This window comes from Parambassis ranga, chromosome 4 (assembly GCF_900634625.1).
Source record: "Parambassis ranga chromosome 4, fParRan2.1, whole genome shotgun sequence".
Lineage (NCBI taxonomy): Eukaryota > Metazoa > Chordata > Actinopteri > Ambassidae > Parambassis > Parambassis ranga.
The window spans coordinates 1,470,742-1,487,605 of NC_041025.1; the positions used below are offsets into that span (position 1 = coordinate 1,470,742).

General features: G+C 41.7%; 3 protein-coding genes across 3 annotated transcripts; 2 read left to right on the forward strand and 1 right to left on the reverse strand.

Moving 5' to 3' along the window:
• Nucleotides 1-670: 670 nt before the first annotated feature.
• LOC114434776 (tetratricopeptide repeat protein 39C) lies at nucleotides 671-7,623 on the reverse strand. Its single transcript, XM_028404165.1, has 14 exons — nucleotides 7,478-7,623; nucleotides 6,583-6,631; nucleotides 5,706-5,834; nucleotides 5,294-5,408; nucleotides 3,938-4,301; nucleotides 3,320-3,488; nucleotides 2,952-3,045; nucleotides 2,757-2,864; nucleotides 2,567-2,676; nucleotides 2,370-2,493; nucleotides 2,193-2,290; nucleotides 1,998-2,102; nucleotides 1,871-1,909; nucleotides 671-1,790 (listed from the first exon to the last, which is right to left on the reverse strand). The coding sequence occupies exons 1-14, from the start codon at nucleotides 7,621-7,623 to the stop codon at nucleotides 1,701-1,703; spliced, it is 1,740 nt and encodes a 579-aa protein (XP_028259966.1). The 3' UTR covers nucleotides 671-1,700.
• Nucleotides 7,624-8,540: 917 nt separating this feature from the next.
• LOC114435139 (allantoinase, mitochondrial) lies at nucleotides 8,541-12,641 on the forward strand. Its single transcript, XM_028404715.1, has 11 exons — nucleotides 8,541-8,892; nucleotides 8,994-9,145; nucleotides 9,579-9,693; nucleotides 9,763-9,909; nucleotides 10,000-10,045; nucleotides 10,146-10,239; nucleotides 10,330-10,516; nucleotides 10,596-10,734; nucleotides 12,035-12,207; nucleotides 12,281-12,313; nucleotides 12,397-12,641. The coding sequence occupies exons 1-11, from the start codon at nucleotides 8,746-8,748 to the stop codon at nucleotides 12,544-12,546; spliced, it is 1,383 nt and encodes a 460-aa protein (XP_028260516.1). The 5' UTR covers nucleotides 8,541-8,745; the 3' UTR covers nucleotides 12,547-12,641.
• An 874-nt stretch (nucleotides 12,642-13,515) lies between these two features.
• agxta (alanine--glyoxylate and serine--pyruvate aminotransferase a) lies at nucleotides 13,516-16,397 on the forward strand. The gene is made up of 11 exons (XM_028404717.1): nucleotides 13,516-13,919; nucleotides 14,503-14,695; nucleotides 14,802-14,866; nucleotides 14,952-15,052; nucleotides 15,131-15,201; nucleotides 15,291-15,375; nucleotides 15,447-15,545; nucleotides 15,657-15,726; nucleotides 15,860-15,955; nucleotides 16,030-16,158; nucleotides 16,242-16,397. The coding sequence occupies exons 1-11, from the start codon at nucleotides 13,761-13,763 to the stop codon at nucleotides 16,347-16,349; spliced, it is 1,176 nt and encodes a 391-aa protein (XP_028260518.1). The 5' UTR covers nucleotides 13,516-13,760; the 3' UTR covers nucleotides 16,350-16,397.
• Nucleotides 16,398-16,864: the final 467 nt, after the last annotated feature.

Below are 16,864 nucleotides of genomic sequence, written 5' to 3' on the forward strand. Positions count from 1 at the left end.
ACTACACCGACTGTCTGCACAGCAGTCACCTCAACGTTCACCTCAACGCTTACCACAATTTAACCACAATTTACATCAACCACAGCCACGAGGGATAAGTAGCATGGTTTTAAAGTTCTTTGATTTGATTTCGATTTAAGAGTAAAGGAAATCTGTAAATCCACCACCTCGAACATAAGATGAAAAACACAGACAGTCATTGTCAGAGCCTCCGTAGTACCCTTCATTTTGTTTGTATTGCTCGAATGACAAGTGCTCGTTAATAAAAGCCAGTACCCTGCACAGAATGTTTCATATGTACAGTGTGAGACTGTTTAGAAAGGTCGTTAAAATGACTCAGATCATACCTGTGGATAAGCTTGATCTGTAATACTGGTCATCAAACCAACAAGAGGATACATAATGCTTGAAAAAGTACACCTTCTGTTGTGACATAAATAAAGTTACCATTACTACAAACGAATTCAAAACTATTTCACTGAAATACTATTAAACTGAATAACTACTAATAAATCATTATTAGGCTGACATTTTGCAGCACCTTTCAAGAGGTAACGTTACAGTACTGAAGGTACAGCATGAGAATACCTTCATGTGTATGCAGGGATGGGCGCGTGGGTACATTTGTTACCCTGCCATACCGTGCATAGTGCCGAAGGCCAATGCCCAGTGTTTTTACATAAAGAAACTTCAGGAAGGCATGGTGACGTGAGATGATCTCATTTGTTCTAATTGTCAAACTACTTGAAAGTGACTAACTCACAGCAGCCTAATTACTCTGTGTGACTTCAGGTGACCAGTGACGTTCTTCAGCTATTCCTGTGGTGGCTAATTAAACTGCTAGCAGGTATTGTGATTAAATGGCCTCCATGTGATGTGACTCAACTAAAAAAGCAACTATTTAATTAGAAGTAAAAGTTAAATCAAGGGTGAAACATTACTGAGCCATGGAGTCATTTGTACAAATTAAAAAAATCTGATTTTGCTTATTCATCATGTGACATAAAGAATTTATTTTCTGTTAATATTGGAGTAAACTGCTCAAAGGGTAAGAAATCGAAAAACCTCTCATACCTGTGTCTTATTGTAAAGTTCCTTTTATGGGATCTCATTAAAAGTTTTACTTTATGTGCAGTTGATCGCTGAAGGGGAGAGGCTTCATTGAAATCCTTCTGGATACACAATGATGAAGGTAATAGTTACAAGCCAGCAAACAAATATGTGCAAGGAAAACACACTTGAAGGAAAGGTCAGAGATTTTTGCTATTTTTGCTCAGACTCTTTTGAAATTTGAAATCAGTTTCATCTCTGTGCATGCGAGCCAGAAACATGGCCATGATGTGGACAAGTTAACCTAGCTTAGCACAAAGACCTAAGACAGGGGCCACCAGCTTGTGGAGCCCAGCTCTGTAAATAATAATCAAGTATTGACCAGTTTGCTGGTTAACCAAACTCTTCTGTTTTTATCCTGATAACTTTGGATATTGTTTTTTGCTTTGTTTTCTACCGGTGTGCTAAACTAGCATAAAAGCATGCCCACATCTGCTGCACAGAGATGATGCTTGATTAAGGAGACAAACATGTATTTCTCCAAACCCTTTGAGAGTGAAACACACAGGAGTTCTTCTCACTAGGATGTCAAACAGATACTGTGAATGGCTTGTGCAAAGCTTGGGGCACCAAAGCTTCTCCTCTTGGAGTCACTGAGGCACTACTTCCTTCAAAGAAGCCAGGGCTGAATGGATGCGGACATGAAGTCGGTTCTCAAAGTCATACCCGGTAAAATCCTCCTAAAATTGTATGTGAAGGATGTTATTGGGCACTTATAATATTCATTTTTGAAAACAATTCTACTGAAATAATGATTTACCTTTGCCTGAAGAAGCAGTGATCTTCCTTTTCCCATTGTCTGTATTGCAAAAACAAAACCATTGGAGCATGCTGTCACATCTTTACAATCAAATATAAAATAATGTGACTAGGTGCAGCAGACTGACCTCTGGTTTCCCAAGGAGTACACATCCCAGCTCATAGACGGCGTATGGCTGTACGTAAGAGTTGATCTGTCGTCCATACTCGTCTCTAGCAGCCAGCTGGAATGACTGGATCGCAGGCGAAATAAACAGGAAGAGCACGATGAGGTCAATGACCAATGACAGCAAAGCCATGCAGAGCTGAGTGAGGACTGATACCTGAACAGCATCTCTCATGTTCCCATGGCATTTATGAATGGCACCAAGAAGGAGATGTTTCAAGCCTCTGCATGAAGCGTCATCTAAACTCTGTAACACTGAGAGCACACCAGAGGGAATGATCACACATGGACAACCTGACAGGTGAAGTGGCTGATTCATGAGGTTCACACTCACCCTGATTCATTATCTGCAGTTTAGATGAGGAGCAGTTCTGAAGCGCTTTCCACAGATAAAGCACTTCGATTACACCGAGGATGCAAAGCTCTCTGGTGGGTGAGATCTTTCTCAGTCTCTCAGCCTGCACACACGAATAAGACAAGGTGATGTCTCATGACAAACTTCAAAGGAGAAACAGCTGCAGTAAAACCCACCCTTTTAACAGCAAACTGCTCTATCTGGTTGTTTTTCCTCTTGAACAGCTTCTGCACATCTTTGAACACTCCACTTGCTCCATCCAGGTCTCCTGAAGCACCCTGACAGACTGAAGGAAACCACACAGAGAATCATGTAGAACACCAAAGAGAACCATCGCTAATGTGTTTGCATGTGTGTCAGACTTACCTCCAGTCAAATAGGCGTAGTAGCACTGAGACCAGCGCGACTCGTTCTTCAGTCTTTCGAAGGCTCTGTACGCATCCTCAAAATTCATCTCGATCATGCTACACCAACCTGACCCACAGACAAGCAGACAGAATAACTGCACTGCACACACAGTGTTAGTATGTCACAATTAACCCTATGAGAATAAACACGTACCAATCTCATAGAGACACACATGCTGGATCTCTCTTTGGTCTGATGCAAGCTCTAATGCATCATGGAAACAGGCCAAAGCACTGTTGATATGGCACTGGGGACAAAGGAGAGAGCACACACACCAACAAGTATTCATGTTAGAATGTTCACAGACCACATGCATGTGTTGAGTGACAGATCAGTAGATGGTCGATCACATGTTGGTGAGTTGATGAACCATCTCACATGCATATTAAGTAATGTGCATGGGTGGAGGCTGGTCTCCTGTGTAGTGGTTATCCAGCATCAGCAGCTTCAAGACACTTACTAAAGTCTGACTTATCTGTCACTGATCGTTACCAACCCCAAACCTGCGGCACTGTACTCACCTCTAGCCTTTGAACTCGTCCTTTGAAGAACATGAAGAGAGACGAGTTGGGGTAAACCACAGACTTTCTTTGCAGAATGGCTTTGGCCTCCAGCAGCCCTGCATGTGTATCAGAGCCCTCCAGAGCAAAGAAAGGCAGCACTACAGTGTGGTACCACAAGAGGGCCAACCTGAGCAACAAAACAACAGTTCAACCGAGACAGGCCTGCTACAGCAAGCAGAGAAGCTAAAATAGCTTAAAACCTGAGCTTAAACATTATTTCCGAAGGATGTAAAATGATGACAAATGCTGTTTCCAAGGCTAATGAAGATTAGGTGATAACATCAAACTAGTTTATTGTTGATTAATTGAGTACTTGTGAATAAAATTCCCTGCTGACACAAACAACATTATTTTTTTTTTAAGTCAATAACCAACTTGATGTATTATTTAGCTCAGTTCATTCATTTCAGTTCATCCCAGCTTGGGATGAATAAAGTATTTGTATTTTATTAAGTTACCAACTTTGTCCGGATTGTCTGAGTTTTCCTACAAAAAACACCCAGAATCTATAATCTTAAAGGTTACTATGTTTAATTCACATTTTTATAATTATTGATGAGGCCTGAGCCTACTCACGTGGCCAGTGGTGCCTTCATGTCCTTGCTCTCACTCGCATACATAAGAGAGGAGAGACCCTGGAGACGGTCGCCAGGGAAACCCAGCAGGTTGATAATCTTGAGCAGATGTGGTGGCACCATAGAGATGCACAAGTGGAAGAGGCCGTATCCGAAGCTTACAGACCCCTTAAGTCGGTCCAGGGCCTCAGGTGTAACGCCATTCTCCACCGTTGTGTTGTTATGGTTGGCGTTGTCAGCTGAGAGGGAGTCCTGGTTGCCAGAGGACCTCCGCTGACAGGCCTCCTGCAGCTGACTTATGTCACTGTGGCACTTATTGTACATTTTCCATGCCTTACGGAGAATCCAGCCTCCTTTAATATATGCTGATAAGGGGAAACAATACACAAGACATTTCAGATGAGATTTAGTGTCTGTTTGACTGCCAGCTATGATATAGTAATTATTCATTCATCCTCCTAATGTTATTTTAGAAATGCTGACCACCTTCCCATCCTACTCAGTACATTGTGTTTTACCATAATTGGCACATGGGAAAGCTAAAATGTTTAATTAAGATATTTTGGCACAGCACCAGGTAGCCCTAGCATTAGTATCAGACATTCCCAATCAAGTAGTGGTTGGAAATATATGGAGAGGACTTAGGGAGACTGCACACAGACAGGAGAAGACATGGCTGCCTACAGCTTAACACAGATGGTTTGTCATATATTAGCTTCTGGGATGTTATCCTCGGTTTGGAAAGAGCAGGCACTCAAAAAAAATACTACACAGGTATGCCAAAGAATCCATCACAAGCTGAACCACTGTCAACAAGGATCTTCAATGGGACATCATCATGAGTTTAATAAGCAAGAGCATACAACACTGGATATTGAAGCATCTGATGAGGTGCAATAATTTGCAGTGTTGATCCACTTCCACTCTGCATTCAGTTTGGAGAGAAGGAGGTAAATTATATAAATAAAGCAACCATTGTAACATACAGTAGTCACTGCCCTTCATTGTGCTTTTCCACTGTTTAGTAACCCTGTTTTCAGAATGCGACACTATCAGCTATTTTTAGCAGATTTACCCTCATTTAAAAACATCCATGCTAATTTTGGTGTAAAAATAGGGTAATAGAGGCCATCCTCACATCATCTACTGCAACAGTCCCTGCGACTGATTATGCTTAATTTTGAAGAAGTTTTCTAATAAAACGGTTTCTGGATCTGACTTCTTATTAAAATCAGACCGTTAGTGTGATCTTTCTTTCATATCATGAAACACTGTGATAGCAATCACCCACATACTTGTTGCAAAGAGAGACATACATTTAGGTCACCCTGTTTGCTTGCAGGTCAAATCTGATTACCTGAAAGTTCCTGTTTGACAAAGGAGAGCACAGCAAGGTACACTTGACAGTCGGCCACAATGATCTGTCTCTGCAGGCGGTCCACCACAACAACGCCTGACCTTTGGGAGTCCATCTGTAAAGGAACAAAGAGACCGACCCAGAGCTGTTAGGCAGCCCCCACACTCCTCACCTAGTCTGGTGATTACATTTCATAGAATTACTAATTGAATCTGAGTGGGTTTGGCATGATCTCACTGCTGCCTGCATCATTACGCCTAATACTGAGGAAACTAACATTGTTATCTGAACGGCTGCCTCTTCTGTCAGTGATGATAAATCTACAAACTGGTGTTTTATATTCTTCAACACTGTCGATGAAGATCTTAAAAATATCACCTGGTGTTTGACCGGTTTATATGTTGGCACTTACGCTCTTTTTAATCTTGTTTCTGATTGTCTCGATCACCCCGGTGCTGTCGCTCTCACACAGTTTTTCAGTGGTCCTCAGGTCGTCACAGGCCGTCTGCATCTTCTCCTCCTCAAATGTCATCATGGCATTCTGCAGTGAAACGCAGAAAGTCTTGAAACTTCAGAAAAAAATCAGGACATTACATGATTATTGTGACATCAGAAGATTTTCACAGAGCAGATTTATGCTTGAGCTAGCCACCGTTCTTGTATTAAGGCAAGTGGAGTCTTATGTAATCGTCTAAAAAACAGGCAATAACAAAAGGCTCTTTCTGCATATCAGTGAATGGAGGATCGCGGCGACATCTGTACAGCTGTGTGTGTGTGTGTGTGTGGATAAAAAGAACAAAAGCTTCCAAGCTGATCCTCTGTGATGCTGCTCACTTTGAAAATAATAATCTCATAAATTAGGGAGGAAATGGTTAATAAATGGAAAAAGTTATTACAATAAAGGCTTCAGTGGCTTCATATTAGCTTGTATAATATTTGCTGTGCTGCATTTAAATCCCCCCTGGGCCATTGGTGGTCAGATGTCACCTCCCCCACTGCCTTCAGGGCCATTTAGCATCTGGGGGCAGAGGATGACATCATCTCATCATGCTGTGTGAGGGTCAGCATAAGGGTGTGTGTGTGTGTGCTGTATGGGTGTGTGAGACCACCACACTGTTCAAAATTCCCATTCCTTCTCTGCAAGTGATGCTGTTTCTCTGAGAGGGAGAGATCCATTACGTTAATGGATGGAAAAGTAAATTATAGGAAGGTGCCAGTGGTGACAATAATGCAGACTGTTGACAGATCGGTTTATGGCAGGTCTCAAGACTTGGGTGAAAGTAACTCACCAGGAAACTGACAAAACTGGCCCCAAAGCTCATCAGTGGGCTCTGTGTCCTACAGAGAATAAAGAAAAAGTTAGCACAACAAAATCTTAATCATGTCTTTTTGTATTAGCATCCAAAATACACAAATGGAGCTGCAGAGAGAGAGAGTATTCCTGTTGACACAAACAGAGCACGCTAATGTAAACCTGTTATGACTGGAGTCACGGTCTATCTGTGTGACACGCAGATAGACCGTGAGGTTTATTATTTAAAAAATGGCCATTACATTAAAGTGACATCTTGCACATACTGTATAAGACAAAAAAACTGCAAACCATCTGAGTGTGTTGACACCCAGGTTAACATCCAAATTTGTGTGATCCTAGTGTTACTCATATTCAGGATGCATCTTCAAATCCATCTATCTCTCTATGCTACAGGGTCATAGGGATGATGAAACCTATCCCAGCTGTCAATGGGCAAAAGGCAGGGTAGATCCAGGCCAGGTCACCAGTCCATCACAGGACTAACATGGAGATGCATACAACCATTAACATCTGGCCAATTTAAGGGACCCAGTTATGCTAAAATCATGTCTTTGGTAAGCTGGAGAGGGTCCACCAGCACAGAGACAACATGCACTCTACACAGCATAATGAAAGTATTGTCATTTTTGGGTATGTTGTGCCTGTCAGCAGACACATGGATCAAATGCAGCAGCACCCTGGAGGTATAACAATCTCCAAAAGCAATCATAATAAGGGAATGTGCACATGTAAGACTCACAGATGGCCCTAACAATAAGGGGACTATAGTTATCCCTTCAGCTGAATCCCTTGGTAGTGACATAGTACATGCTGTCCTCATTTTTTTACATTGCACAAACATGATTATTATGAGAATGATGGAATATTACCTGTATCTCCTGAACAGCTCGTCGCTCTCCTTGAATCCGTTGTTGAGCAGCATGTTGATACCTTGCAGAGCCATCTCAGCATCATCTATGTGCTCTGCCTTCTCCTCTACCTGCTGCTGCTGCTGGGACTGCTCGGGACCCGCCATTGTTTATATTACAGCTCAGAGGCTGTTGGATTAAATCAGTGCAATTAAGAAGAAAATATGATCCTGTTTCTTCCCTAAAACAAACCGGCATTGGTTTATGTCCACTCATATAAGAGATGATTCAAAGAGAGACGCGCCTCTGGTCGGCTAAAAAAAAAAAAGGTGTGCAGCTTCCGCAGCTTTAGGCCACCGACGTCCAGACGGGATCTATTACACAGCGACTTTCATTTAGCATCACGCTTGCAGATCTGTGTGCTCATTCACAAGCAAACACACCGTTATTTGTCTGTAAATCAGCCATCCGTCCGTTTGTCTCCTGCCTCTCTGATGCGCGCAGCAGCATCCGATGAGTTACATAACGAGGCTGCCGTGCTGCTCCTCCTGCCCCACGTAATGCGCTCGTCAAACGGCTTGGCGTCATAACGCAGAGCGCCTCGCCGGGAGCTGGAGGATGGAGGGATGAGGCCCGCTGAGGCGAGGCTGGATCCTGTCAGCCTCAGACCCTTCACACTCCCTCCGGCCGTCACGCTGATGAAGAGTTACAGCTATCATGGCTCATCTGTTGGATGTGTTCACAGTTAAGATGTGTTTTTTTTTCTTCAAAAATGATATTTTGCATTTCACACAGAAGAAATGGCACAGATAATGTACCCTAAAATGTGCTCAAGTTTTTATTATGTTGCAAATGCATTATGTATATAGGATTCTTTTTCAGATAGATAGATAGATAGATAGATAGATAGATAGATAGATAGATAGATTTACAAACAATACATATACAAAGGATCTTATGAGCTTCAAATGATTAAAGCATATACTTTGGTGGATAGTCGAAACGAAAAGTGGATAGTCAGGTTTGACAGTTGTCTTTCCAGGGTGCAGGATTTTTCAAGTTCCTGCCCTACCAGTCATGTCCTCACATGTAGGCATGCACACAAACCGCTCTGCATGATTGGATCTGAAGTCAGCCTGCCACACAGTCAACAAACGTGTATCCTTTGACCTGTTCAGAAGGGGGTGGTGCCTCAGCAACAGGCCACTGACCTGCCACTGTTAAATCAGGAGAGTAGAGGCAGAGTTAGGAGAGTCTATTGTGCTCATTAACATTCAATAAAAACAGACATGGAGCTGGGATCGGTGGTTAGAGCTGTTAGAAGTCAGAGGGTGCTGCTTGGTGACACAGTACAACCCGCTGTTATAGTAATAAAGGATGGAAAAATACATCAGATACTCTCCAACAGCAGCTTTCCTGAGGATGTTGGCTGTGAGGTAAGTTTGTAAGGTCCAATGCATTGATTTACTATTCATGATCTATTCTCACCTTTGAGGAATGGTACCATGATAAATGTTATTGTGACATATGTCTGCAGATGCTGGATGTGGGTGACAGTGTGGTGATGCCAGGCATTGTGGATTGTCACGTCCACGTGAATGAACCGGGCCGCACCTCCTGGGAAGGTTTCTGGACCGCCACCAGGGCTGCTGCAGCGGGAGGCGTGACAACGATTGTGGACATGCCACTGTAAGTCAGACACATCCCCCCTCCAGAAATCAATAAATGACCTCTGTCTGACCTTAAGAGGTCACCGATGTGAGGTGATATTAGATGTAAGAGGAAAGTGTGTCTTTACGTTGCTGCTTAGACATTAAAATAAATGGATGTCTAAGAGTCAAATATAAAAAAATAAAATATGTTTTTTTTTCTTAAAACTTATTTATACCTCTCTGGTGCGCACAGAGCAGGAAGAGTGACAACCAGCCAACTATATGCACAGGTGCACCTCGCAGGATTGGCTGATGTTTTTAGTGTTTTATAGCTTCCACAGATGATGAATATTCTTCGTTTTAAAGCGAAACTTCCAAACTAATCGGTTTCTATCGGATTATAAAGAGAAGTTACACTAATTTAACAAAAAGTGCATCAGAATGAAATCTCCTACCTTTAATTCTCTCAGTAACAGCATTCCGCCAACCACTACACTTGAAAATTTCCATGAGAAGCTGCGAGAGGCGACAGGGAAGTGTTTTGTGGACACGGCCTTCTGGGGTGGTGTGATCCCCGGCAATCAGGTGCAGTGGAACAGCTTTGACTAATATATTGTGAAAAAAGACAAACAAACACGGACTGTTTCTTTGCAGCTTGAGCTACGGCCCATGATCCAGGCCGGGGTGGCTGGCTTCAAGTGCTTCCTCATCCATAGTGGGGTGGATGAATTCCCTCATGTGACTGACTATGACTTACATACAGCCATGAAGCAGCTACAAGGCACTGGGAGTGTCCTGCTGGTAACGCTAACATCTTTCATCACATAAACAGAATTAATGTAGGTGGTCTGCATGCTGAGATAATTTGCTGAATTATATTTTTCTCTCCAGTTTCATGCAGAGAGGGATGTACAGGAAACAACAGAGGAGACAGGCAGTAACTACAGCTTTAAATGTTTTTATTTGTTCTTTTCTTTTTGTTTAAAATGTAATTAAATTATTTTGTACAGTTGCAAAAACCCTCTGCTCCCTTTAAGATCCTTGTCAGTATGCAACCTTCCTACAGTCGAGGCCAGACATCATGGAGGTAGAGGCTATCCGTGTTGTCACAGAGCTCTGCCTGCAGTACCAGTGAGACCATCTGCAACAAAACAAAACATTAGTGTTGATTATTTGTACGTTGTTAGTGTTTGTAGCTGTGCTAACTAACTCTCTCTGCAGGGTGCGGTGCCATATAGTTCACTTATCCTCTGCAGAGCCGCTGAAATTGATCCAGGAAGCACGACAGGCCGGAGCTCCTCTGACAGTAGAGACGACCCACCACTACCTCAGCCTGTGTGCAGAAAGCATACCTGCAGGGGCCACGCAGTTCAAATGCTGCCCGCCCATCAGAGGGTCTTATAACAGGGTAAACAGATTATAACAGATGCACATACAAAGAACATTGGATTCATTTATTCTCTGATTGTTTGACCCCACCCGACCAGGAGCAGTTATGGTCTGCACTGAAGGCTTGTCAGATTGACATGGTGGTGTCTGATCACTCCCCCTGTACCCCCGATCTGAAAAAACTGGACAGTGGAGACTTCACTGAGGCGTGGGGAGGGATTTCTTCTTTACAGTTTGGTAACTAGAGACCAACAACGCACAAACACACACTCTGCCCACGGAGAAACAGTCAGCCATTCTCTAGGATGTTGTTGCCCAAATCATTAAATGCACTGGACATAAAGCTCCCAGCGTTGTGGTCATTGTGGTTACAAGAAGCTGTGAGAGCTTTAAAGTAGAGGAGATGCAAAGCAGTGGCTCCTATTTCATTACCAAAACTGCAATAAGGTCAAATAAAAATTACAGAAAAGCTGCAAACATATTTTAATATGAATAATAAATGATAATGTTACAGCACAGCAACAAACATCTAATCAGCAACTGAGACAAAGGAGAATTCCACCTAAAACAAGAGGCCTGAAAAATAAACTTACATATAAGCTAATGTTGTTCAGTGTTATATAGAGTGTTATATAGTGTTATATAGACTGTAAACAAGCTAATGTTTTACCATATTGATGATTATCTGTATTAACTGTGTCTGGTTTAACTTCTAAACATGTTGAAAATACGGTATGTGATTTACTGTTACTACAGCCTGCATGTGCAGGCACTGTTTGGACAGTCATTGTCATTCTGTTGACAGTGTGACTGCAGCACAGGCACAGCTGCAGCTAACCAAATGAAGTGCAGGCTAATTCGCACACAAACCCTTTATCCACAGACTGTACAGTATACTGTACAATATAATGTTATATAACTGTCAGCACTTGCTCATTACATACAGAAATCAACTATTCAGGATTCATTTGCAGCTGTCTTAAAACCATGCACCGAGCATGCTGTTGTTATGGCTACAGAGGGCTCTTTAGAGAACCAAGTAAACGTATTATAGTTAAATCTGATGATTAGCTCATCACTGTCACATGTTCACTGAATATAAACCATGTGATCATGATTCCAGGTGGCACTTATGTAATGTTTGATACAGTTTTGTTTACATGCTTGTTTGTATATCAATCACTGTCTATGGAGCAAACAGAGGATTTGTCCCTGTGTGATGCTCAGCTGGTGCAAATTCACAAGTCAGAATTCATCTGTGGGAAGTCACAGGCATAATATAGGCTAGCTTTCCTGTTGGTTGAATTAGCTGTCAGGCCCCCCGGCCTCCACACAGTGGGCAAAGTTCACAGGGACACAAACAAGAACTGTGTGCCAGCTTAAAGCAATCATTTACTCTTCCGCACAGTGAGAGAGTGGTCAAAGTCTGAGACCCAGACGCTCAGTGATTCAGTGAGTATTGATGAGTGATGCAGTGAAAAACGGTTCTTTATGCGTGCTTGGTGTCAGGCTTCATTACCACTCATCTGTTTTTCAGGCTTGCCTCTGTTCTGGAGTTCAGCCAGCAAGCGAGGCTTCCAGCTGTCAGATGTTGTGAGGCTTCTCAGCCAAAAAACAGCTCAGCTGTGCAATCTAGACGACCGGAAGGGCAGCCTGGCCCTCGGCTATGATGCTGACTTGGTCATATGGGACCCAGAAAGAGTTTTTGAGGTTAGTATAAGCAATCCAAAGCATTAACGCCAATCCAACCCTGAATCCACTTTGTTTCATCGTCTCCTCACAGATCCAAGAGACAAGCATTCATCATAAAAACAAGGTATCACCAAGAATCACAGACATGTGGTAGACAACAGCACAGACATCTGTACAGTATGAGTGACTGTTTGATTGTGTGTGCAGCTAACTCCTTACCTTGGCCACATGCTGCAAGGTGTGGTGTGTGCCACCATCTTGAGAGGACGGCTGGTGTACAGAGACGGCACCTTCTGCCCCGAGCCTCTGGGCAAACATCTCCTGGTCCCACAGAGGGCAGGTCAGGCCCAGCTGTGAAGAACAACAACACACACTGTAACAATAAACCTCAACAAATCTGCCTGAGATGTGTGATTGTCAAAGAGACACCGACATAAACAATACAACAAAGACACTGAAATCCCTCCAACTCTTCAGTGTACAGCTGTATAATATAATACTAATATAATAAAACAATGCAATAGGACACCGTATTTTATTTAGATCCTGATTATCTTATGATTGTTAAACACCCTCATAGAGGAACTAAGAACAACAGTAAAAACACACAGCTTCACTGGATCGTCCAATTATTAAAAGGAATTCCACGAGCATGAAATACAGGCAGATTTATCACACAGACAATAGAGCCACACACCCTGACTCTGGTTCTGTGGGAGGTTTCTTCCTGTTTCCAAGTGCTGTATAAAGGGGATCTATAATATTGACCTAATGAATGAAGAGTGCATCAATATTGAGCCCTAACCAAACACTCTGGAAGTGCCTCCTCCTCCAGATAAGGTCATCAGCTGTTAACACAGGGACAAAATCTTAATTTCAATTTATTTATTCACTTACTTAAAGGAGCAATTATTTGATTTATTTGTTTGTTTATTTGTTTAATTTGCTTGCAACTCATTTAAAGAAGAAATCGTTATTTATTTATGTTTTAAACAATTTTTATGCCTGAAAATGTGTGCATGACTTCAGTGTCTGTGTTCTAAATGTGCTATAATCACTAAACTTGACTTAAGATGATGAATAATTTTCAGAATCAGAATCAGAAATGCTTTATTAATCCCAGGGGGAAACTGCTTGCATGTGCTCCATGTATACTCAAAAACAGGTTAGAAATATAAAATAAGGGAAAAGTTTGGCACTGAATAAATCGGTTTGATGTGAAATTAAAAATATTTATAATGCAACTCACACAGCAATGAAACATTGTAACTGGAGAGAGACCATGGGATTAATATCTGACTCTCTGCAGAGTCCACAGTCAATGATTAACATCTGAGAACGTGTTGGGTGACTTCCTTATCTTTAAAAAAGCATCCAGCTAACACTGCACACAGACAGCCACATATGTTGACAGAGGAAGAATTAGATAAAACCAAGAGAGAATGTTGTGACAGACTTCTGACCTGAGGACCTCACTGGTTCAGACAAAGGGGTGTGCTCAGCTGAGGCGTTACTTCACCAGCTTCCACAGCTCGTTGTGTTTTTAATTTGCTCGTCACACTGTTGGGAACATGTTGCCTGTCACCGTGCCTCCACCGAAATGCCTGCAGAAACCTCTGGCGGTTCCTCATCGGCACATGTTTGGACCGGGACCTTCCAATGTTCCTTCACGCATCTTGGAAGCTGGTGCCAAACCAGTTATTGGACACATGCATCCAGAGATATTTGAGGTAAATCAACAGCTTAATGGTGCAGCTCTGATCAGCAGAACAAAAGTATAACATCCCCTTAAGGACTGCTTAAAAGGACATCAAGACATGGAGTAAAGTTAAAGACTATAATTAGATCAGACATAATGTGGTGGGTTAGGTTAGGAGCTAGTGACTGCATTATGCTGTCAGTGATGAGGGTCCTCTGTAATTGTGTGAATGTATTAGCATCAAAGAGAACTATTACACTTATGTAATCAAGTGGAATCAGAGGTTTTGTTGTATTTTGTTTTTTGGATTTTTCTTAATGCAAATAATAATCTCATAGTTATATTCAAAAGTTAGTATGTGTAAAAAATCATCAGTATAGGCAAAGACGAAGTCTAGACGAACTACAGCATAACTACAACCTTTCCATTGTGCCCCATTTACTCAGCAGAAATAAATCAACAAGGGAAAAAACATGTGGGTGATACTAAATAACCCCATGATTCAATAGCTAGTGAGCATTAGGCATTTGCACACATTTGGGTTGTATTATCAGTCTGTCTTCTACTGAAAGAAACAACGACATTTCATTTCAAACTACATTTTTACATCACAGATAATGAGTGACATCAAAAGTGGAATCCAGTATATGTTCCAGACTGAGAACAGAATGACTTTAGCTGTGAGTGGAACTGGCCACACTGCTATGGAGTGTGCCATCTTCAACACAGTGGAGCCTGGGGACGGTGTGCTGACAGCTGTGAATGGTATCTGGGGAGAGCGAGCAGCAGAAATGGCAGAGAGGATAGGTAAGGCTGGTGGTTTACTGTACATTCAACACGAGGCTTGTATGCTTTTATACTGATTTAAAACATCAACTGGTGAACAAACATTTCTCTGAATGGACTCCAACAGGTGCCAGAGTTAGCACCATAGTTGCACCACCTGGTGGCTTCTTCACAAATGATGACATTGAGAAGGTATGGTTTCCTGAATTTTTCAGGTTGCTTAAATTAATCCTGTCAATTCTGCAGCCTGTGTAATCACGCTGCTGTCTCATCCCAGGCTTTACTAAAACACAGACCTGCACTGTTCTTCCTTGCACATGGAGAATCATCCACAGGAGTCCTGCATCCTTTAGATGGAATCGGACAGCTGTGCCATAAGTAAGAGCTCCGTCATCTTAACACATGCAGCAATACACAGACAGCTGATGGCTAAAGTGTCCTGATTTGTGCCTTCAGGTATAACTGCCTGTTTCTTGTCGACTCTGTGGCTTCAATAGGAGGAGCTCCTCTACACATGGACCAGCAAGGTGACTGATGAGTCCTTCCTGACATTTCCAGATTCTGGTGCCGTTGCTGCCAATGAAACTATAATATAGATTTTGTGTTACATTTGCAGAGATAGACGTCCTGTACACAGGTTCCCAAAAGGTTCTGAATGCCCCTCCAGGCACAGCACCTATATCCTTCAGTGAGAGAGCATGGTGAGAGTTGTACACAGCACTGGACTGCAAGTAACAGCATGACATGCGTTTAATTCGAAATATCTCCACAGCCAAAAAATATTCAGCCGGAAAGCGAAGCCTGTGTCCTTTTTTTTGGATTTGAGCTGGCTTGCAAACTACTGGGGATGTGATGACAAGCCAGCGAGAGTGTAAGAGTTTCCAGCAGACAGGATCTGATCATGTTTCCAACAGTCATCTCATTTTTAAGGACACAATCAAAATCACTGCATATGGTTCAGTCTTCATTTCTTCACCTATAGATATCACCACACTGGTCCAGTCACTGCTTTTTACTCTTTAAGGGAGAGCTTGGCTGTCCTTGCTGAAGAGGTGAGGAAATATTTGTTTCAACAACACCTAAAGAAATATTAACCAGCCCTTATTAGTGTTGCAGGATGAATTATTTACCTAAAAATATACAAAACAAACATAATGTGCTATGTGTAAATGCTCTTAATTGAAGGGTCTGGAGAATTCATGGTCAAGACATCAAGCTGTAGCAGAATATTTCCACGCTGGCCTGCAGAGCATGGGTCTCAAGCTTTTTGTCAAAGATAACGTGAGTTTTAGAAAAGATTATTAACATAATCCTCATATACTATTATGCCAATAGAAATGTTCAAACTGTTACAGCAAGCAAGGCTGCCTACAGTTACCACCATCGTTGCTCCTCATGGGTATGACTGGAAGGAGATCACAAGCTACATAATGAAAACACACAATTTAGAGATTTCTGGGGGGCTTGGACCATCAGTAGGTCTGGTAAGGGAAAATAAAGATAGTGCCATTTATGAAGCAGCAGTTGTTTGTGCCTTTGTGGATAACGGTGTACTTTTTCTTTTCAGGTGCTGCGTGTGGGACTGATGGGTTGTAACAGCAGCAAATCTAATGTCGACATGGTGCTAGCAGCACTGAAAGATGCCCTGAAACACTGTCACAGGAGCAAAGTGTAAAATGTAACAATCTATTAAAATGTCTTGAAAATAAAAAAGTAAAATAAATATTTTTCTTGAAATCATTTTTTTATTTTTACTTTATTTTGACCAGATTTTTTCTCATTCATCTTAAAATTATAGTTTAACAAAAAAAAATAAAAGCATACTCTGCATAAATTCAACATTATAGGACAATCGATGCCTCCTATGTTCCTCACTGAAGACAGGTTGCACAATCAGGTTTATTGGAGGTCTATATGTATTTTTTGTATGAGCAGATGTAAATGCAAATGTATAATATCAAAAAACACGTAATAAAATATCAAAACGAATTCTTAGATATGAAATAATATGATCATTATTCTTTTCATTTCTGTTTTACAAAAAATAAATTCCATGTTTACAGCTTTCACACTGTGCCGTTATAGTTCTGCTTTGTTGCTACGTGCAGAAATATGTGTATTATTTACTTTTATTTACCCTTATTTTTACATTTTTATAGTACTTAATATTTCAGAATAAAATATATTTTC

Bases quoted from the DNA above. Each gene is read 5' to 3' on its own strand.
- LOC114434776 (XM_028404165.1), bottom strand. From the start codon at position 7,623: ATGGCGGGTCCCGAGCAGTCCCAGCAGCAGCAGCAGGTAGAGGAGAAG. The intron at 6,632-7,477 runs GTAATATTCCAT...TATTCTCTGTAG, and splicing joins GAGCTGTTCAGGAGATACAG to GACACAGAGCCCACTGATGA. The intron at 2,103-2,192 runs GTATCAGTCCTC...CCTGCGATCCAG, and splicing joins ACATGAGAGATGCTGTTCAG to TCATTCCAGCTGGCTGCTAG.
- agxta (XM_028404717.1), top strand. From the start codon at position 13,761: ATGTTGCCTGTCACCGTGCCTCCACCGAAATGCCTGCAGAAACCTCTG. The intron at 15,202-15,290 runs GTGACTGATGAG...TTACATTTGCAG, and splicing joins TCTACACATGGACCAGCAAG to AGATAGACGTCCTGTACACA. The intron at 15,376-15,446 runs GTGAGAGTTGTA...ATATCTCCACAG, and splicing joins TCCTTCAGTGAGAGAGCATG to CCAAAAAATATTCAGCCGGA.
- LOC114435139 (XM_028404715.1), top strand. From the start codon at position 8,746: ATGGAGCTGGGATCGGTGGTTAGAGCTGTTAGAAGTCAGAGGGTGCTG. The intron at 9,146-9,578 runs GTAAGTCAGACA...TAATTCTCTCAG, and splicing joins ACGATTGTGGACATGCCACT to TAACAGCATTCCGCCAACCA. The intron at 12,314-12,396 runs GTATCACCAAGA...TTGTGTGTGCAG, and splicing joins GCATTCATCATAAAAACAAG to CTAACTCCTTACCTTGGCCA.